This window comes from Scyliorhinus torazame, chromosome 8, assembly GCF_047496885.1.
Source record: "Scyliorhinus torazame isolate Kashiwa2021f chromosome 8, sScyTor2.1, whole genome shotgun sequence".
Lineage (NCBI taxonomy): Eukaryota > Metazoa > Chordata > Chondrichthyes > Carcharhiniformes > Scyliorhinidae > Scyliorhinus > Scyliorhinus torazame.
Genome location: NC_092714.1, coordinates 70,237,730 through 70,260,046, shown reverse-complemented (window position 1 = coordinate 70,260,046; position 22,317 = coordinate 70,237,730). Strand labels below are relative to the sequence as shown.

At 45.9% G+C, this 22,317-nt stretch overlaps 1 protein-coding gene across 5 annotated transcripts in view; it reads left to right on the top strand.

Moving 5' to 3' along the window:
- The window catches only part of LOC140427927 (solute carrier family 22 member 15-like), a 120,838-nt gene extending 100,144 nt beyond the window's left edge, over positions 1 to 20,694 (top strand). For 2 of the 5 annotated variants that reach the window (XM_072513793.1, XM_072513792.1), the window contains 2 exons: positions 14,285 to 14,473; positions 17,881 to 20,694. In XM_072513793.1, coding sequence (XP_072369894.1) covers positions 14,285 to 14,473; positions 17,881 to 17,967 — 276 coding nt within the window. In that variant the 3' untranslated portion in view covers positions 17,968 to 20,694. Of the gene's footprint in view, positions 1 to 14,284; positions 14,474 to 17,880 lie in introns of those variants that run through there. The other 3 variants (XR_011948666.1, XR_011948665.1, XM_072513795.1) reach the window with 3 other exon arrangements.
- The last annotated feature ends 1,623 nt before the right edge of the window (positions 20,695 to 22,317 follow it).

The window sequence follows — 22,317 nt, the reverse complement described above, 5'->3', positions numbered from 1 at the left end:
GAAGTTCCCAGGTAAGGGTTTGCGCAGCAATTCCCAGAGGGGCAAACTCCCCATGCACTGGGGTAACCATCTGAAAATGGGATTTAAAATGCAATGTTCAGATAGCTGCAGCTGTCGAACACCAATAGTTACCCAGAAAAAGTCAAAAGACCATACGACATAGGGGCAGAATTAGGCCACTCGGCCCATCGAGTCTGCTCCACCATTCAATCATGGCTGATATTTTTCTCATCCCCATTCTCCTGCCTTCTCCCCATAACCCCTGATCCCCTTATTAATCAAGAACCTATATATCTCTGGCTTAAAGACACTCAGTGATTTGGCCTCCACAGCCTTCTGCAGCAAAGAGTTCCACAGATTCACCACTCTCTGGCTGAAGAAATTCCTCTTCATCTCTGTTTAAAAGGATCGTCCCTTTAGTCTGAGATTATGCCCTCTGGTTCTCGTTTTTCCTACAAGTGGAAACATCTTCTCCACCTCCACTCTATCCAGGCTTTGCATTATCCTGTAGGTTTAAATAACATCCTCTCCTCATCCTTCTAAACTCCAACAAGTACAGACCCAGAGTCCTCAACCGTTCCTCAGACGACAAGCTATTCATTCCAGGGATTATTCCTGTGAACCTCCTCTGGACCCTTTCCAAGGCCAGCACACCCTTCCTTAGATATCGACCCAAAACTGCTCACAATGCTCCAAATGGGGTCTGACCTGAGCTTATACAGCCTCAGAAGTACATCCCTGCTCGTGTGTTCTAGCCCTCTTGACATAAATGCTAACATTGCATTTGCCTTCCCAACTGCCGACTGAACCTGCACGTTAACCTTAAGAGAATTTTGAACAAGGACTACCAAGTCCCTTTGTTCTTCTGATTTCCTAAGCATTTCCCCTTTTAGAAAAAGGTCTATGTCTCCATTCCTCCTTCCAAAGTGCATAACCTCACACTTTTCCACATTGCATTCCATCTGGCACTTCTTTGCCCACTTTCCTAGCCTGTCCAAGTCCTTATGCAGCATCCCTGCTTCCTCAATACTACTTGTCCCTCTACATATCTTTGTATCATGTGAAAACCTAGCAACAGTGCCTTCAGTCCCTTCTTCCAGATCGCTAATGTATATTGTGAAAAGTTGTGGTCCCAGCACCAACCCCTGAGGCACACCACTAGCCTCAGCTGCCATCTTGAAAAATACCCCTTTATCCCCACTCTCTGCCTTCTGCCAGTCAGCCAATCCTCCATCTATGCCAGGATCTTACCCTTAACACTATAGGCTCTTATTCAATAGTCTCCTATGTGGCACCTTGTCAAAGGCCTTCTGGAAATCTAAATAAATCACGTCCACTGGTTCTCCTTTGTCTAACTTCCTTGTTCCCTCCTCAAAGAACTCTAACAGATTTGTCAGACATGACCTCCCCTTGACCAAACCGTGTTGACTCAGTCCTATTTTATCATGCACTTCCAAGTACTCCGCAATCTCATCTTTAATAATGGACTCTAAAATCTTACCAATGACCGAAGTCAGGCTAACCAGCCTGTAATTTCCAGTCTTCTGCCTCCCTTCCTTCATAAACAGCGGTGTTACATTAGCCACTTTCCAGTCTTCTGGGACCCTCCCTGCCTCCAGTGATTCCTGAAGGATCACCACCAATGCCTCCATAATCGCCTCAGCTATCTCTTTTAGAATCCTGGGGTGTAGTCCATCCGGTCCAGGTGATTTATCCACCTTCAGACCTTTCAATTTCCCCAGAATCTTCTCCTTCGTGATGACCACTACACTCAACTGTGCCCCCGAATCTCCGGGAGCTCTGGCATCCCATTAGTATCTTCCACCGTGAAGACTGATGCAAAGTAACTAATCAGTTCCTCAGCCATTTCTTTCTTTCCTATGATTATTTCTCCAGCCTAATTTTCCAGTGGTTCAATGTCTATTTTTGCCTCTCTCTTACCTTTTATCTATTGAAAAAACTCTTCCTATCTTCTTTTATATTGCTAGCTAGCTTAAACTCATATTTCATTTTCTCCCCCTTTATTGCTTTTTCAGTTGTCTTCTGCCGGCTTTTAAAAGCTTCCCAATCTTCTGGTTTCCCACTAATCCTCGCCACTTTGTATGCTTTTTCTTTTGCTTTTATGCTGCCCTTGACTTCCCTCGTCACCCACGGATGCCTCATCCCCCCTTAACATTTTTCCTCCTCCCTGGGATGAATTTCTGTTGTGCTTCCCAAATAACCCAAAAAACTCCTGCCATTGCTGTACCACTGTCTTCCCTGCTAGGCTCCCTTTCGAATCAACTCTGGCCAGCTCCTCCCTCATGTCTTTGTAGTTACCCTTATTTAATTGTAGTACCGTTACTTTTGATTCCAGCTTCCTTTCAAACTGCAGGGTAAATTCTATCATATTGTCATCACTGCTCCCTAAGGGTTCCTTCACCTTAAGTTAGCACTGTGGCTTCACAGCTCCATGGTCCCAGGTTCGATTCCCGGCTTGGGTCACTGTCTGCGCGGAGTCGGCACGTTCTCCCTGTGTCTGCGTGGGTTTCCTCTGGGTGCTCCGGCTTCCTCCCACAGTCCAAAGATGTGCAAGTTAGGTGGATTGGCCATGCTTAATTGCCCATAATGTCCAAAAAGGTTAGGTGGGGTTACGGGGATAGGGTGGAGGTGTGGGCTTAAGTAGGGCGTTCTTTCCAAGGTGCACACTCAATGGGCCGAAAGGCCTCCTTCTGCATTACATTCTATGATTCTCATTACACATCACCAAATCCAGAATTGCCTATTCCCTCGTAGGCTCTGTCACAAGCTGCTCCAAAAAAACATCTCTTAGACATTCCACACATTCCTTTTCTTGGGATCCACTACCAACCTGATTTTCCAGTCCAACTGCATATTAAAGTTCCCCCATGATTGTTGTAATATTGCCTTTTTTATATGCCTTTTCTGTCTCCTGATCTATTTTCTGCTCCTCATCCTGACTACTCCTAGGGGGCCTGTACATAACTCCCATCAGGGTCTTTTTTTACCTTTGCGATTCTTCAACTCTACCCACAGAGATTCCATGCCTTCTGATCCTATATGGCTTCTTGCTATCGATTTAACATCATTCCTTACTAACAATGCAACCCTGCCCCTTTGCCCATCTGCCTGTCCCTTCAATAGGACACATGTCCTTGGATATTTATATCCCAGCCCTGATCCCTTGCAGCCACGGCTCCGTGAGGCCCACATCGTACCGGTCAATTTCAATGTGCGCAAGCTCATTTACCTTGTTCCGCATACTGCGCGCATTTAGGTACAACACCCTCAATCCTGCATTAACCACCTCCCTTCTCATACTTGTCACCTTTTTTGCTCTGTCTGAAGTTACATTCCCACCACCTTCTGTACTCTCTGTTCTATTATGTGGTCTGGAAACTTTACTCCCCTTTCCTGAGCCCTCGGCTCCGACTAGTTGAAAGTCCTCATCATTAACCTGCACTTCTACCTTCTCCTTTAACTTTGATTTTATAATTCTCCATACAACTGAACCCCTCCCGTCCCCCCAAAAAAACTATTTAGTTTAAAGCCTTATCTACAGTCCTAGTTGTACGATTCGCCAGGGCTCTGGTCCCAGCATGATTCAGATGAAGACTGTCCCATCGGAAAAGGTCCCCTCTTCCCATTACCGGTGCCAATGTCCCATGGATTCAAACCCATTCGCCCCGCACCAATGCCTCCTCCCAGACCTCCAATCACTACCCCCCGACCTCCAATCACTACCCCCCGACCTCCAATCCCTACCCCCGACCTCCAATCCCTACCCCCGACCTCCAATCCCTACCCCCGACCTCCAATCCCTACCCCCGACCTCCAATCCCTACCCCCGACCTCCAATCCCTACCCCGACCTCCAATCCCTACCCCCGACCTCCAATCCCTACCCCCGACCTCCAATCCCTACCCCCGACCTCCAATCCCTACCCCCGACCTCCAATCCCTACCCCCGACCTCCAATCCCTACCCCCGACCTCCAATCCCTACCCCCGACCTCCAATCCCTACCCCCGACCTCCAATCCCTACCCCCGACCTCCAATCCCTACCCCCGACCTCCAATCCCTACCCCCGACCTCCAATCCCTACCCCCGACCTCCAATCCCTACCCCCGACCTCCAATCTCTGCCCCCGACCTCCAATCTCTGCCCCCCGACCAACCTCCAATCTCCCCTCACAAAGGTCTGCGCTACTCTGCCCCTGCCTGGCTTGCCTGCCAGGTCTAACATCCTGTATTTCCCGCCACATCCCCCTCAAGATCCATCCCCACTCCCAACCACCAGCACCCCCTCCCCTAAGCCCATCCCTTCCAACTTACCCTCCTTGCCCCCCCAAATAATATAAATGAGGTAACTTGCAGCACAGAAATTGAGCATTTGGCCCATTTGGTCAATGCTGGTGTTTATGCCCCACTCAAGCCTCATTCCCCACTGCTTCATCTAATCCTAGCAGTACATTCTTCTATTCCTTCCCCCTTCACAAACTCATCTAACGTCTGATTAAGTGCTTCTATGCTATTCACTTCAACTGCTTGTACGTTCCACGTGCTGCCCACTATCTGGTAAGGAAGTGTATCTGAATAAGCTTACTGCTTACAATAGTGATTCGCAGAGGCCAGAAATGTACAGTGATATTCTCTTGTACTTTCAGAATAATGAAGGAGGAAGTGCTGGATATCTTAAAATGGATTAAGGTAGACAAGTCCCCTAGGCCAGATGGAATATATCCCAGGTTACTGTGGGAGGCAAGCGAGGAAATAGCTGGGGCCGTAACAGATATCTTTGCATCGTCTTTGACCACAGGCGAGGTTCCAGAAATCTGGAGAATAGCCAATGTTGTCCCTTTGTTTAAGAAGGGCAGCAGGGATAATCCAGGTAATCATAGGCCAGTGAGCCTGCATCAATGATGGGGAAGCTGTTGGAGAATATACTGAGGATTTATTCACATTTGGAAGCGAATGGACTTGGGCAACATGGTTTTGTGCAGGGAAGGTCATGTCTTACAACTTGATAGAGATTTTGGAGGAGGTGCCAACATTAATCGATGATGGAAAGGCTGTGGATGTCATCTACATGGACTTTAGTAAGACGTTTGACAAGGTCCTTCATGACAGACTGGTACAGAAGGTAAAGTCGCATGGGATTCGGGGTGTGGTAGCTAGATGGATAAAGAACTGGCTTGGCAACAGGAGACAGAGAGTAGCAGTGGAACGGAGTTTTTCAGAATGGAAATCTGTAACTAGTGATGTTCCACAAGGATCAGTGCTCAGACCACTGTTGTTTGTAATATATATAAATGATCTGGAGGAGAATGTAGATGGTCTGATTAGAAAGTTTACAGATAACACTAATCATAGAATTTACAGTGCAGAAGGAGGCCATTCAGCCCATCGAGTCTGCACCAGCTCTTGGAAAGAGCAGCCTACCCAAGCCCACACCTCCACCCCATCCTGGTGACCCAGTAACCCCACCTAACCTAGTGGCAATTTTGCATAGCCAATCCACCTAACCTGCACATCTTTGGATTGTGGGAGCCCATGCAGACACGGGGAGAACGTACAGACTCCACACAGACAGTGACCCAAGCCGGAAATCGAACCTGGGACCCTGGAGCTGTGAAGCAACTGTGCTAACCACTGCCAGAGAATACAGCAGAATAAAATAGATTGGAGAGTTGGGCAGAGAAATTATAGATGGAGTTCAATCCGGACAAATGTGAGGTGATGCATTTTGGAAGATCAAATTCAGGTGTAAATTATACAGTAAATGGCAGAACCCTTGGGAGCATTGACATACAGAGGGATATGGGTGTTCAGGTTCATAGTTCCATGAAAGTAGCATTGCAGGGGATAAGGTAGTCAAGAAGGCATATGGCATGCTTGCCTGCATCAGCCAGGGCATTGAGTACAAGAGTTGGCAGGTCATGTTACAGTTGTATGAAACTTTAGTTTGGCCATATTTGGAATATTGCATGCAGGTCTGGTCGCCACACTACCAGAAGGATGTGGATGCTTTGGAGAGCGTGCAAAGAAAGTTTACCAGGATGTTGCCTGGTCTGGATGGTGTTAGCTATGAGGAGAGGTTGAATAAACTCTGATTGTTTTCGTTGGAAAGACGGAGGCTGAGGGGAGACCTGATTGAGGTCTACAATATTACGATAGATATAGACAGGGTGAATTGTCGGAAGCTTTTTCCTAGGATGGAGACTCAATTACAAGGGGGCACAGGTTCAAGGTGAGAGAGCCAAAGTTCAGGGGAGATGGGCGGGGAATGTTTGTACCCAGAGGGTGGTGGGTGCCTGGACCATGTTGACAGTGGAAGCAGTGGAGGCAGGCACAACAGCAACATTTGTGGAGGTGGTGGAGGCAGGCACAACAGCAACATTTAATATGTATCCTGATTGACACATGACCAGGCGGAGAATGGAGGGATACAGCTTGTTTGGGCAATATGTAGTAGGTTTAAATAAGGAATCTGGATCGGCGCAAACTTGGTGGGCCGAAGATCCTGTTCCTGTGATATTTTGTTCTTTGCTCAATGTAAATCCCACTATATGGAGCTTGTTCATCTTATGGCCACTTATCTGAAAAAGGTTGCATATCAAGCAGTGAGATGTTAAATTTTGGTTTGTAGAATGTGCACACTTGCCTATGGAAGCTAAACTTATGAACGGTATTAATAAATGGTAATGGCAAATAGCCCAACTTGTAATATTTTTATTTGAACAAGGGCCATATCAAATGACTCCATTCCTTAAACTGTACTCCTTCTTTGTCTCTTAAAGGCTTGGTTTAAATTCTTGAAAACCTAATTAAGTAAATGATTACAGAATAACTGTAGCCCAGGAGGGTCCTGGCCTTTACAAAATCAGTTGATTTCTAATTGGAAAGATAGTATAATACTCTAATTGACCCACCCCCATGCCATCAAATATACTTGCAGGGTGATGAAATTAAGCTCAACAACTGTCAGCTTCCTGTTTTCTTCTCCTTCCCTTGCCCCAGATATATAGGTTGCGATTTAATGTGGACGATGGAGGTCTCATTCACAGATTGGCGAAGCAGTGGTATCCTGGGGCGAGATTCTCCGACCCCCCGCCGGGTCGGAGAATCGCCGGGGGCTGGCGTGAATCCCGCCCCTGCCGGTTGCCGAAGTCTCCGGCACTGGAGATTCGGCGGGGGCGGGTATCGCGGCGCGCCGGTTGGCGGCCCCCCCCCTCCCCGCGATTCTCCGGCCCGGATGGGACGAAGTCCCGCCGCTAAAATGCCTGTCCGCCGGCGTAAATTAAACCACCTACCTTACCGGCGGGAGAAGGCGGCGCGGGCGGGCTCCGGGGTCCTGGGGGGGGGGGGGCACGGGGCGATCTGGCCCCGGGGGGTGCCCCCACGGTGGCCTGGCCCGCGATCGGGGCCCACCGATCCGCGGGTGGGCCTGTGCCGTGGGGGCACTCTTTCCCTTCCGCCTCCGCCACGGTCTCCATCATGGTGGAGGCAGAAGAGACTCCCTCCACTGCGCATGCGTGGGAATGCCGTCAGCGGCCGCTGACGCTCCTGCGCATGCGCCGCCCGGAGATGTCATTTCCGTGCCAGCTGTCGGGGCACCAAAGGCCTTTTCCGCCAGCTGGCGGGGCGGAAATTCGTCCGGCGCCGACCTAGCCCCTTCAGGTTGGGGCTCGCCCCCCAAAGGTGCGGAGCATTCCGCACCTTTGGGGCGACGCGATGCCCGTCTGATTTGCGCCATTTTGGGCGCCAGTCGGCGGACATCGCGCCGTTTCCGGAGAATTTCGCCCCTAATGTTCATCCTTGGATTGGACTGGATTGTATTGGATTTGTTTATTGTCACATGTACCGAGGTACAATGAAAAGTATTTTTCTGCGAGCAGCTCAACAAATCATTAAATACATGGGAAGAAAAGAAAATACATAATAGGGCAACACAAGATATACAATGTAACTACATAAGCACTGGCATCGGATGAAGCATACGGGGTGTAGTGTTAATGAGGTCAGTCCATAAGAGGGTCATTTAGGAGTCTGGTGACAGTGGGGAAGAAGCTGTTTTTGAGTCTGTTCGTGCGTGTTCTCAGACTTCTGTATCTCCTGCCCGATGGAAGAAGTTGGAAGAGTGAGTAAGCCGGGTGGGAGGGATCTTTGATTATGCTGCCCGCTTTCCCCAGGAAGCGGGAGGTGTAGATGGAGTCAGTGGATGGGAGGCAGGTTCATGTGATGGACTGGGCGGTGCTCAAGACTCTCTGAAGTTTCTTGCGGTCCTGGGCCGAGCAGTTGCTGGCTGTGATGCAGCCTGATAGGATGCTTTCTCTGGTGCATCTGTAAAAGTTGGTACGGGTTAATATGGACATGCCGAATTTCCTTAGTTTCCTGAGGAAGTATAGGCGCTGTTGTGCTTTCTTGGTGGTAGCGTTGACGTGGGTGGACCAGGACAGATTTTTGGAGATGTGCACCCCTAGGAATTTGAAACTGCTAACCATCTCCACCTTGGCCCCGTTGATGCTGACAGGGGTGTGTACAGTACTTTGCTTCCTGAAGTCAATGACCAGCTCTTTAGTTTTGCTGGCATTGAGGGAGAGATTGTTGTCGCTACACCACTTCACTAGGTTCTCTATCTCCCGCCTGTATTCTGACTCGTCGCTATTCGAGATCCGGCCCACTATGGTCGTATCGTCAGCAAACTTGTAGATGGAATTGGGACCAAGTTTTGCCACGCAGTCGTGTGTGTACAGGGAGTAGAGTAGGGGGCTAAGTACGCAGCCTTGCGGGGCCCCGGTGTTGAGGACTATTCTGGAGGAGGTGTTGTTGTTCATTCTTACTGATTGTGGTCTGTTGGTCAGAAAATCGAGGATCTAGTTGCAGAGTGGGGAGCCAAGTCCTAGGTTTTGGAGCTTTGATATGAGCTTGGCTGGGATTATGGTGTTGAAGGCGGAGCTGTAGTCAATAAATAGGAGTCTGATGTAGGAGTCCTTGTTTTCGAGATGCTCTAAGGATGAGTGTAGAGCCAGGGAAATGGCGTCTGATGTGGACCGGTTGCAGCGGTATGCGAATTGCAGTGGATCAAGGCGTTCTGGGAGCATGGAGGTGATGCGCTGCATGATCAACCTCTCGAAGCAATTCATTACGACTGAAGTCAGGGCCACTGGACGGTAGTCATTGAGGTACGTTGCCTGGTTCTTTGCTACCGGTATGATGGTGGTCTTCTTGAAGCAGGTGGGAACCTCGGAGTGGAGTAGGGACAGGTTAAAGATGTCCGCGAATACCTCTGCCAGCTGGTCCGCGCAGGCTCTGAGTGCACGACCAGGATTCCTGTCCGGGCCCGTCGCCTTCCGAGGGTTCACTTTCAGGAAGGCCAATCTGACTTTGGAAGCTGTGATGGTGGATATGGGTGAATTATGGGCTGCTGGGGCACTCGCCAGTGGATTGTCGGTCACCTGCTCGAATCGAGCATAGAATGCATTGAGTTCATCGGGGAGGGGTGCGCTGCTGCCAGAGATACTGTTCGACTTCGCTTTGTAGCCCGTTATGTTGTTTAGTCCTTGCCACAACCGCCGAGAGTCGAGTTGTTGGGGAGGCCCAACAAAATTAAGTGCCTATCTGGAACTTAATTGGCCAATGTCGGACCTTCCCTGGGGTTTAGGACACCTGGAGCTCCAGCCTTCATTGCCAGAAGCACATAGGGAGCAGTGGCTGCTGTTGGTAATGCTCTAAGGACTTAACCAGGGATCGTCGATGGACCCCTGTTCACAGATGAATGGAATGAAATGTGGATCGCAGGGAAGGAGTTGTTGGGGAATGTCAGAGGCACATTTTTCTTTGGGGTGTCACAGGTGGCACAGTGGTTAGCACTGTTGCCTCACAGAGTCAGGGACCCGGGTTTGATTCCCACCTTGGGTGACTCTGTGTGGAGTTTGTACGTTCTCTCCTGTGTCTGCATGGGTTTCTTCCAGGTGCTCTGGCTTCCTCCCACAGTCTAAAGATGTGTAGGTTAGGTGGATTGGCCATGATCAATTGCCCCTTAGAATCAAGGATAGGTTACGAGGTTACTGGTACAGTGCGGAGTGAGTCGGTGCAGACTCGATGGGCCGAATGGCCTCCTTCTGCACTGTAGGGATACTATGATGGTCAATGGGATGGCTTTCAGTGCCCTCATCCTTTCAAATGCCAGGTTCCTCAGTCGGGCATGGCTGCCTTTGAATGAGGAACCCGCACAAGGATGTAGGCAAACTTGAGGGGGTTTGCTGTGCAGCAATCAGGAAAGCACAAGACAGTTGTCTGACTCCCATTTTAATCTCTGAGACACCACTAAATCCTGGTAGTCCTGGATAACTGGTGTCAAGTGGCACATTAACGTGTCTAACTGACATCCTGTCTTGATTGGATGAGTTGTGTCCATCGGTCCCTTTCCGCCTCCAATTTAATTGTTGGAAGTTATTCATATTGCCAGCCGACTGATTAGTGGCCTCCTGTATGATTTAGTGAACCCAGCCGTTGTTTTTCCCACCACAGTGGGATTGATTAAATTCCACCCACAGTCTGTTGGCAATGGCTGGGATCTGAAATGGAAATAGTCAGATATCAGAAAGCTCCTGATATCCATTTAATGCACCCCAACTGAAAACCGAGGTTCCTCCTGAACCAATACTCCAATAAAGCTTCAAAATGCGATCCACAATGATCAGTCCCTAGTCATGCAAAGAACTGTTGTACCACGTGGTAAAAGTGAGACTTTGCAACCTGCAGACAAGCTGGCAGAGGAAAATTAAAGTTATTAAAAGCTATTTCATATGGGAATGTATTTGCTTCTATACTTTATATAGTTACAGTGTTTGACTTCTATAAGTAACAACACTTGTCATTTATACCTTCGGAAAAGGCTTATAAGACAAGGGCTTCACAGCGCACTCACCGTGAGCTTTGTGCACAAGCAGTGGGAGAGGCCACATCCGTAGTGAGGCACAGCCAGAGTGAGTTTTCAACTTGGGAATTTGAAACAGAGTGGGAGTTCGGTGCAGAGCAGGAAGAGTTGCTCTTTGCTTTTTCTCCTTGCCTTTTAACTTTTAAATCTTCAGAGTGTGTTCTTGCCCTGCTGCAGCTGAGGCTACAAGGGAGAGAGCTAATTGGTAAGTAGTGGGTAAGGTCGGTAAGTCTTTACAAATTTTATCACTTATAGTTGAAAATACGTTTTGTGGTTTATAAACTGTAACGGCTACGATTGGTAGTGACAAGGAAAGAAGGGCCATAGAGAATTGTATTTAATTTAATATTAAGCATCTTCCAAAGGTTTAATTCAAAGGGGTGAGAAATGGCAGGAGAGCTCAAAGTCTTAGTTTGCTCCTCCTACCTCATGTGGGAAGCCAGGAACATTTCCAATGACCGGGGCCAGCATGTGTGCAAGAAGTGTCTCCAGCTACAGCTCCTGGAAGCCCGGGTTTCGGAGCTGGAACGGCGGCTGGGGATACTGTGGAGCATCCGCGAGACGGAGAGCGTCATCGATAGCACATATAGAGATGTGGTCACACCGCAGGCTCAGACTCCACAGGCAAGAAGATGGGTGGCCACCAGGCAGAGCAAGAGAGCTAGGCATGCGGGCCATTCCCCTGCAAAACAGATATACCGTTTTGGATACTGTTGAGGGGAATGAGCTCTCAGGGGAAAGCAGCAATAGCTAAATTTGTTGCACCACGTTTGCTTCTGCTGCTGAGGGGTGGAGTAAAAAGTGTGGGGATGCAATAGTTATAGTGAAATCAATTGTAGGTGGAATAGATAGTCGTTTCTGTGGCCGCAAATGAGACTCCAGGATGGTATGTTGCCTCCCCAGTGCTAGGGTCAAGAATGTCTCTTGAGTGTTACTGGACATTCTGGAGGGGGAGGGTGAACAGCCAGTGGCTGTGGTACACGTCGGTATCAATAAAATAGGTTAAAAAAAGGGATGAGGTCCTAAAAGCAGAATATGGGGAGTTAGGAAGAAAGTAGAGAAGTCGAACCTTAAAGGTAGTGATCTCAGGATTATTAGACTGGGTACTGTGTAATGAGAACGGAATCATTGGCAATCTAGTTGTGCATCCCCTTGGGGATGAGCAACCATAATATGATTGCATTTTTCATCAAGGTGGAGAGTGAAGTAGTTGATTCTGAGACTAGGGTCCTGAATTTTAATAAAGGAAACTAAAATGATATGAGGCGTGAGTTGGATTTGATCGATTGGGGAATGTTTCTTAAAGGGATGACAGTGAACAGACAATGGCAAACATTCAAGGAGTATATGGGCTAACTGCAACAATTGTTTATTCCTGCCTGGCACAAAAGTAAAATGGGAAAGATAGCCAATCCAGCATGGTTTACAAGGGAAATTAGAGATATTATTCAATCCAAGGAAGAAGCATACAAATTGGCCAAGAAAAACAACAGGCCTGAGGATTGGGAGCAGTTTAGAATTCAGCAAAGAAGGACCACGGGATTGATAAAGAAGGGGAAAATACAGTACGAGAGTAAGCTTGCAGGGAACAAAAAAACTGACTAAAAGTTTTCATAGGTACGTGAAAACAAATGTAGGTAACGTACAGTCAGAAACGGGAATATATAATAGGGGACAAAGAAATGGCTGAGCAACTGTTTCAAGAATGAGGACAGAAATGTTGGAGAATGCAGGGTTTAGTGAGAGGGACGAGCTGAAGGAGACCAATATTAGTAGGGAAACAATGTTGGGGAAATTGATGGGCTGGAAGGCTGATAAATGGATCTGATAATCTACATCCCAGAGTACTTAAGTGGCTCTAGAAATAGTGGATGCATTGGTGGTATTCTTCCAGGATTCTATAGACTCTGGAACAGTTCCTGCAGATTGTAGGGTGGCTAATGTAACTCCACTATCTAAAAAGGGAGGTAGAGAGAAAATGGGGAATAATAGGCCAGTAAGCCTGACATACCGGTAGTGAGGAAAAATTAAGAATCCATTGTCAAAGATTTTATAGCAGAGCACTTAGAAAATACCAGTGGATGTGGTGTATTTGGACTTTCAGAAAGCTTTTGACAAAGTCCCGCATGAGAGATTGAAGTGCATGGGAATTGGGGTAGTGTATTGAGATGGATAAAAAACTGGTTGGCAGACAGGAAACAAAGAATAGAAATTAACGGGTCTTTTTCAAATAGGCAGGCAGTGACTAGTGGGATATCGCAGGATCGGTGCTAGGACCCCAGCTATTCACAATATATATTAATGATTTAGATGAGGGAACAAAATGTAATATCTCCAAATTTTCAGATGACACCAAGTAGGGTGGGAGGGTGAGCTGTGAGGAGGATGCAGAGATCCTTCAGTGTGATTAGGACAAGTTGAGTTAGTAGGCAAATGAATGGCAGATGCAGTATAATTTGGAAAAATGTGAGGTTATCCAGTTTGGTAGCAAAAACTAGAAGGCAGACTATTATCTGAATGGCTATAAATTAGGAAAGAGAAATGTGCAACGAGACCTGGGTGTCTTCATACACCAGTCACTGAAGGTAAGCATGCAGATACAGCAGGTGGTAAAGATGGCAAATGGTATGTTGGCCTACTCCTGCAACTAGTTTTTATGTTCTTCATAGTGAAAGTGTTCGAGTACAGAAGCAGAGATGTCTTGCTGCAATTATACAGGGCCTTAGTGAGGCCACACCTGGAATATTGTATACAGTTTTGATCTCTTTATCTGAGGAAGGATGTTCTTGCTGTAGAGGGAGTGCAACAAAGGTTTACCAGACTGATTTCTGGGATGGCAGGACTGACATATAAGGAGATTGAATCGGTTAGGATTGTATTCGCTTGAGTTTAGAAAAATATAGGGGTATATCATAGAAACCTATAAAATTCTAACAGGCCTAGACTGGATATATGCAGGAAGGATGTTGCAGATGGTGGATGTGTCCAAAACCAGGGGCCACAGTCTGAGGATACAGGGTAGACCATTTAGGACAGAGATGAGGAGAAATTTCTTCACCAGAGTTGTAGGCCTGTGGAATTCGTTGCCACAGGAAGTAATTGAGGCCAAACATTGTATGATTTCAAGAAGCAGTTAGTTATAGCACTTAGGGCACCAAAGGATATGGGGGAAAGTGGGATTAGGCTGTTGAGTTGGATGATCAGCCAAGATCATAATGAATGGCGGAGAAGTCTTGAAGGGCCGAATGGCCTGCTCCTATTTTCTATGTGTCTATTTTCTCAGTCCAGTGTCATTCATTTTTCATTAGTCAACTAATTTTCTTTACTTGCCCTTGCCTTGCCAGAAATCCATTAATTCGTCATTGCATTTTGTGGTGTTTGGAGTCACCGGACTGCTAGCAGGAATCATTAGTTTGTTGCTGCCAGAAACACTGAATGAAACTCTTCTAGACACTATCTCTGACATGCACATTGTCACATATCGCCCGCTTCAAGAGGACGTAGTCTCACTGCAGTCACAGGAAAATAAAATGGTACATAATCTACGTGAAGAAAGATACATTAATTTGATAATTGTTATCTGTTTAAACTCATGCCAAGCTACATCTGTCAGTAACTCCAGTTTTGAGCAACCTAGGCAGTTTGATCAATCACGCTTTACAAAAAGCCTGTCACCTAGTCCCTTTTGCTATTGCGATAATGGGCATCTATATAACACATGGGGTGGCACAGTGGTTAGCACTACTGCCTCACGGCGTCGAGGATCCGGGTTTGATCCCGGCCCCGGGTCACTGTCCGTGTGGAGTTTGCACATTCTCCCCGTGTCTGCGTGGGTCTCACTCCCACAACCCAAAGATGTGCAGGGTAGATGGATTTGCCATGCTAAATTGCCCCTTAATTGGGAAAGAAAATCTATGTAACAAATGTGGGAGAAAGCCTGCAGCAGTATTTTCTGCTGGATTTATTTACCTCTACATATTTCTAAGTATTATTCCTTATGTCAAAATATGTTCTTATTTTGGAGCCTCACGATCATCTTTGTCTTCAATGTATTTGTCACTGATGCCATTCTAGTAACATTAGTATTGGAGAGGGGCTGCCTGACCCCAAAATGCCTCCATTCATTGCAACAAGGATCAGCATTTTCGACCAGCTGAAAACATTTGTGTTTTGGAATCACCAGGCCCAGAAACACTTTGCTGGTTAAGTACTATTACATATTGACGTGGTGCACGGATTATTAGTGTTAGAGAACTTCAGATCATGGAAATATGCCATTTTCTATTGAATTGAATTACTCTGGAACAAACTGCTCCCAAATAATTACATCATGAGTGACCGATGGGAAAAGCAGATATATACGGCAGGTATTTGTGAGGTGACAAAATCAATGATATTTCAATGTAGGTCATATCCTTCCACTGTATTGAAAGAAGCATCATTTTGTCACCTTTAATACAGAAATGCTATTATCTCCATAACCCCCATTTCTACAGTGAGAATTTCCGCTAAGAGTTAGAGAATCAATGTCAGAATCATGAAAACTCAACTTTGTCTCTCCCTCTATAAGCCAATCTATAAAATGTGATACTCTATTCGGGTATAGAATGGGGAAATGGGAGATTCTCAAATTTTTCAAATTCAAGCCTTTGTGAATTTCATATTTTACTGGTATTTCAACACTAATGCCAAATGTGACATGTTTAATGTGGATATACTGAAGTTCTTTCAACACTGTATTCCTGTGATGTAAACTTTATTACTCAGCTAGGTACGGAACAAGTGCCAAAACCAAAGCAAATACGACATGAACAAGAGCAGCATAGGGTATCGTGAATAGTGCCTTACAGGGAACAGATCAGTTCCAGGGAGAGTCGTTGAGTCTAGTAGCTGTTGGGAATAAGCTGTTCCTAAATGGGAGCGCAACGCGACTGGTAGATGCCGGGATAAGCCGCCCGCGGGCTTCCCAGCAGTCAGTGTGTCTTGCGAGATCCACCCAGATCTCTCAAGGGGTCGGGATCAGAATCCTTCCTACAATAGGCGTGACCAAGCCTCACGCGCCTAGGTCAGTTTTGAACACACTTAGGCGTGCTCACCCAGGATCTACCAGGCTCCCAGAATTTAACGGCTTCCCCAGGGAGTCCCCAGCTGGGCGCTGTTCAGTACTGGTCCACACAAACATGGACCAGTCAGAACGGAATGCGGGCACCTTGGAACTGCCAGGCTGACACTTTGGCACTGCCCAGGGTCAGAGCGTGGGAGATCCATGCCCATGAAAGGAGGATAGGGGGAGGGTGTATGAAGGGACCGTTGGAAAGTTGGGGAGGGTTGAAGAGTGGGGGTCCTTGAAGGGAGGGGTGCAAAAGTGGGCTTGGGAAGGCCTGAAAAGACTCCATAGCTGGGTGTCATCACTTGGGGAGGGTGTGGAGCAATGCCTATGTGTGTGGGGGGGGTGACATTGCCCATGGGTGGGGGGGGGGGGGTGGGGGACCCGCAGCCCTGGGGGGACCCGGGGGGGGGGGGGGGGGTGGTGGGGGGTGACCCACAGCCCTCATAGAAAATGGTGGCCCGATCTCTGAGAAGACCTTCAGCCAGCTAGTTCAGCTCCCCAGTAATGAAAATAATTCTTGTGAGGGCTTGACTGGGGAGAAACTCCCCAGGGTCCAAAAAAGTGGTTAGATAGCAGTGGGGAATTCCCCGACAGAGCCGATAAGAAACTCCAGCAAAACCCACTACAAATGACACTTTGGCCTGATCAATGATGTTGGCCAGTAATCAATTTAGATGACTGATCAGTTGTATTGTAACCCACACAGGCATAATCTAGAAGGCTGAATGTCTGCTGACATTCCAATAAAATAATCTGGCCACATTTTTATATAATAATGTAGTGTCGACATTTTAATGATACAAAAAGAATAACTTCAGAAAACTGCTCAGATTAAGTCATATTCAAAATACACATTTGCCTTGTAAATCACTTTTTTATTGGTTTTCTTAAAATTGCCCACCTTGGCCAGACTATAACATTGCTTGTGAAATGCAGATAATTGGGAGAACTTGAACAAAAGCTGAACCCATCTTCTTGCATATTTGCATTTTAAAAGTTGAAGCACCATCTTCAGTGTTGAGTTGAGCCTGAGCCATTGGAAACAAAACCCAGATGTAATAAACCTTTCCAAACATTCTAAAAATCCTCCAGTTAGGTGCTTTTGAGATAAAAGGCTTCAGTTTCTCCAAGTTTATTGCAACAAAAATACCAACTCTAACACTGAGTGGAACATTACTAGCATGGACCTAATCGAACCTAATGGTTGATGATCAAATATCAACACATATAATTGTGATGAAAACACAATTGGAATCTGTTGTTGATTCTATTCTGAGGAAATAAATGATTGACTTAACCAAAATTTAGTGAGCGGAGGAAGGGAGAGGATATAAGCAAGTAAACAGGGGAAAAAAATCAAAATGCTGTAGATACTCAATCTGAAATGAAAACAAAAATTACTGGAAATACTAAGACACCATCAGTGAGACGTTTTTGGTCAAGTTGAACAAAGTTTTAAAAATAAAGGACACCTTCGAATTTGAACAAAAGGAGGGGTAAGGTGGAATGATAAAATGTTTTGTAACTTCCGGAAATATAAATTATGTATAACTTTGAATACGTCTTTATTACCTGGGAAAATAAAAGATAGAATATCGATTGTGGTAGGGTGCAAGTGTACATAAACATTTCACATTGGATTACATACTGTCTGTGGATCCAAGAGCACCACACTCGTATAATACATCCTTCTGTATGAACTAACCAGTGACTGTTGTCCTCATTACTGACCAAAACAAAGAAAAGGCATCTTGCTTTTGGTAGAAACAAGGACAGTGAAAGTCACCTTTGCTCCATATGAGTGAAACTTATCTTTTTATTTCTTTACAGGCAAGTGATGTGAATCGTACAGAGCACAGTAATTGTGAGAATGAAGAGGACAGTGATGCTGACGAAGAAACCACATTGATCAAATAATGCTTGAATGTTTTACAAGTCACTCCACTATTCAATAAGAATGCAATAGCAGCACTTTATGTACATTTTTTCCAATATATCAGTATCAATATATATCCAGCTTATTTCTTGAAATGTGCAGTGGCAACTGGGATGTTACGGGCATTACTACACTCAGGATATTTGCAGGGTATGATCTGTCAATTGTTTCTGATGGTTCAATATTTTCTCATTTTGCAAGTGAATTTTAGAGCCAAAGTTAATTTTATTTTAATGGTGCTGGTATTTCTGATTATTCAAAACCTTGTATTATTAGGCATTTTGGAAACATCGCAATACATTTGTTGATATCCAACCTCTTTCCTCCACATGTCAGCTTGGTTTGACTGATATAGTGTTAATCTCTGACTTGGATTGTTGATTCCAACCCCACTTCAGGTGTTGAGCACAATCAGGACCATCACCATGTTTGAGATGTGGGCCTTTGGAGGAAACATTAAAGTAGATCCATTCTGGTGTTTCAGTTACAGGCAAATGTTAAAACCACCGCAGCATTAGTGGAATATGAACAGGGAGATCTTCCTGTGTCCTGATCAACATTTGTATTGGTTCTCAAACGACACTGCTATTAACTTAACATTCATCTCATTTGTGCAGAGCACGATCTTACTAAAGAGCTGTAGTATTTTCCTAATGTCACAACTGTCACTACTATACCTACAAAGTACAACGTGAAATGCTTTGAGATGCCTCTGTAGTGCAATCTGCTATATAAATATTTTTTTACTTCTCTCAATTTCTTCAAAGTCCTCCAAGGTGATTGCTGGGCAAACTTCTACCTAATTTGTCAGGGGTTTTATATTTGTTCTGGAGATGTGGGAAGCGAGCATTTATTGTCGCTTTGAGAAGGTGGTGTTGCTGGTTCTCTTGGAAAAATATTTTTTATGCTGATTAAGTTGAGAGATTCGTGCTGAAAATGGAATATGCACACACCTGTCTTCGAAAATTAGCATTAAATGCTCAGATTAGGTACACCATAGTACAATGTTCTGCTCTGTCGAACCCCAAAACAGTATGTACACTGTTCCACAAGTTTTCACCACTCAGTAGCCAACCTTATGATTTATTAAGTTGAATTACCAGTCAAGTACCAAATTATGCCGCTAGTTTTGTGCTCCAGGTCCAAGCCCATAATGGAACTCGGCTAAAATCACTCAGACCAGTTTCATGGAGGGAATAATATTGGCAAGGAGGGAACACTTATTAGCCCATGTTGAATTCAATCAGAGCAATGAAAAGATATTTTCTCTGAACCACTTTGTCTACCTAAGCACATTTACTGTTCACAAACTTGAAAACGGAATGGATAAGATTGACTTTAGATTGTTAAACCTAAACAGCATTATTTGCACAGTATAATTCTCCTGGTTTAGTGAATTATTAATTTACGGCAGAAATTCCCAAACATTTTTACTACATTCCCCTTTGGAGATTTATGTCCCACTGTTTCTTGGAAGTGATATTTTTGCATTGGGCAGGAGGATTTTACTTTTTGGTTAACAAGTATTGGGAAGACAGAGAGCAACATTACGTGGAAACAGGCTCATCCTGCTCATTAGGATGATGGAGAATCATATGTCCTTTTATTGTCAAGTTTATTCAGTGGCAAACGCTACTTTACTGAATAAATATGGACATAAAAAATGCTTGATCTCATCAAGTAGAATGAGCTTGTTTGTTGGCACGCAATTTGTGAAATCTCAATTTTGCAGTTTCAGCTGCAAATCTGTCTCTATATTCAAGTGATGTCTATACTTGTTTAGATGTAAATAAGCGATGAGAAACCCAATCCACACAGATATATTTGAGCAAAGTGAACAAATATTTCAATGATGGTTGAGAATAACTCCAAACTCTTTTTGAATTGAGAGCCAAAACTGATCAAGAGACATAGCTTTAAATTATCTTTTAAAACAGAATAACCAGAAACATTAATTAAATTCTCTCTTAGAATTACAAATTCCACTGAAAACAGATTTCAAGCCCAAATGAAATATTACAATTCATTTACCTCTCTTTTGGGAAAATGTTTCCTGAATTTTGTGCTAAAGCTGACCAAAATGCTCCAGAATTATATCATCAAACACTAAAGACCAACATTTGATTGTCCATAATAGAAATTAATATCAAGGGCGTAGTTACATGGTTTTGTAGCACATAAATACATTATCGCAAACATTTCTGTCAGGCGTGTTATATTTTTTCACGCATTGTAAAAATATTAGCATTCTTATCTTGAAAAGACAAGTGAACTTCATTGAGTTTGTCAAATACATTGGCCAGTAGCCTTATGAAATGTAACTCAGGTGATTCAAAATTGCCCAAAGGCTTATGACATCTCCCGTTGTCTTTTCAAATTATTGCCAATACCTTACCATGTGACCATCTAAATCAGAGGTTACTGGGGTCAAACCACCATTTCAGGTCCAATGTACGTTCCCTGTGTATGGCGTCATACAGCAAGTACAGAGCAAATTTTTAATGGGAATTCCTAAGTGCCTACCCAATTATTTCTTGTTATTATTTGTATCATGTGTAACAATTTAATTAGATGTAAATTTTTTGTAAGTATTCGTATATAGTACTGTAAACTTATTTTGAAATTGAAACTAGGGCTTTGTACAATTTATGTATATGTATATTCACTAATCCAGAGCATACCTTAAATAAATTTTAAAAATTACACTATTCTTCGTCTTAAATTTTTGTTTGTCCTATTTACTGCAAATATTTCTTTTAATAAAATTCATGAAATGAACCAGCTGAAAGATTGCCGTACACGTGGCTTAAATTGATTCTGTAGTCTCTAAAGAATATGTGTGCCTGGCAGAACCTGCAGGTAGTTCAACCCACGACTCTACATACTGCAGATACTGATAGCAAAATATATTAAATTCACTTTGTGATGGTAATGTTCAATTTTAGTGATACAGCATAGTTAAGAGCTTTTGTAAACATTTCTGCATTTGGTAAAGATTTTCTTTAAAATCATGTGCTCAGATTGCTAGCGGACGAGGCGGTGTGTGAGAGACTCAGGAGATGCATGCAGAATTACCTGCAGGTAAATGATACTGGAGAAGTCTCAGCAGCAGTGCTCCGGGAGGCACTGAAGGCAGTGGTGAGGGGGGAGCTGATCTCAATCCGGGACCATAGGGACAGGGCAGATACGGACCGACTGGTTCAGGAAATTTTACGGACGGACAGGAACTACACGGAGTCACCGAGGCCAGAGTTACTCAGGAAACGACAGAGGCTGCAGGCCGAGTTCGGGGTGCTGACTTCAGGCAAGGCTGTAGAGCAGCCTAGAAAGGCAAAAGGCGCGATATATGAGCATGGAGAGAAGAGCAGCAGAATGCTTGTGCAACAACCAGGGAGGAGAGGAGCGGCTAGGGAGATAGGAAGGATAGCGGATGGGGAGGGAAATCTGGTGGGGGACCCGGCAGGGCTGAACAAGGGGCGTCATTCTCCGACCCCCCGCCGGGTCGGAGAATGGCCGTTGGCCGCCGTGAATCCCGCCCCCGCCAAAGTCTCCGGTACCGGAGATTGGGTGGGGGTGGGAATCGGGCTGTGCCGGTTGGCGGGACCCCCCGCTCAATTCTCCGGCACGGATGGGCCGAAGTCCCGCCCAGAAATTGCCTGTCCCGCCGGCGTAAATCAAAGCTGGTATTTACCGGCGGGACCAGGCGGCGTGGGCGGGGTCCTGGGGGGGGCGTGGGACAATCTGTCCCCGGGGGGTGCCCCCACGGTGGCCTGGCCTGCGATCGGAGCCCACCGATCCGCGGGCCGGCCTGTGCCGTGGGGGCACTCGTTCCCTTCCGCCTCCGCCACGGTCTCCACCATGGCGGAGGAGGAAGTGACTCTCCCCACTGCGCATGCGCGGGAAACTGTCGGCGGCCGCTGACGCTCCCGCGCATGCGCCGCATTTCCGCGCTAGCGGGGCAACAAACGCCATTTCCGCCAGCTGGCGGGGCAACAAACGCCATTTCCGCCAGGGGCGGAAATCCCTCCAGCGCCGGCCTAGCCCCTCAATGTTGGGGCTCGGCCCCCAAAGATACGGAGCATTCCGCACCTTTGGGCCGGCGGGATGCCTGTCTGGCGCCGTTTTTGGCGCCAGTCGGCGGACATCGAGCCGTTGGGGGAGAATTTCGACCAAGGTGTTTAGGGACTTTTACAGTAAGCTATACACTTCGGAGCCCCCCAGGGGACCGGAGTGGATGAGAATTCCTGGATGGACTGACCTTCCCAAGAGTGGGTAGGGGGTTGGTAGACGGACTGGGGGCCCTAGTGGGGATCGAAGAGGTACTGGGGGGG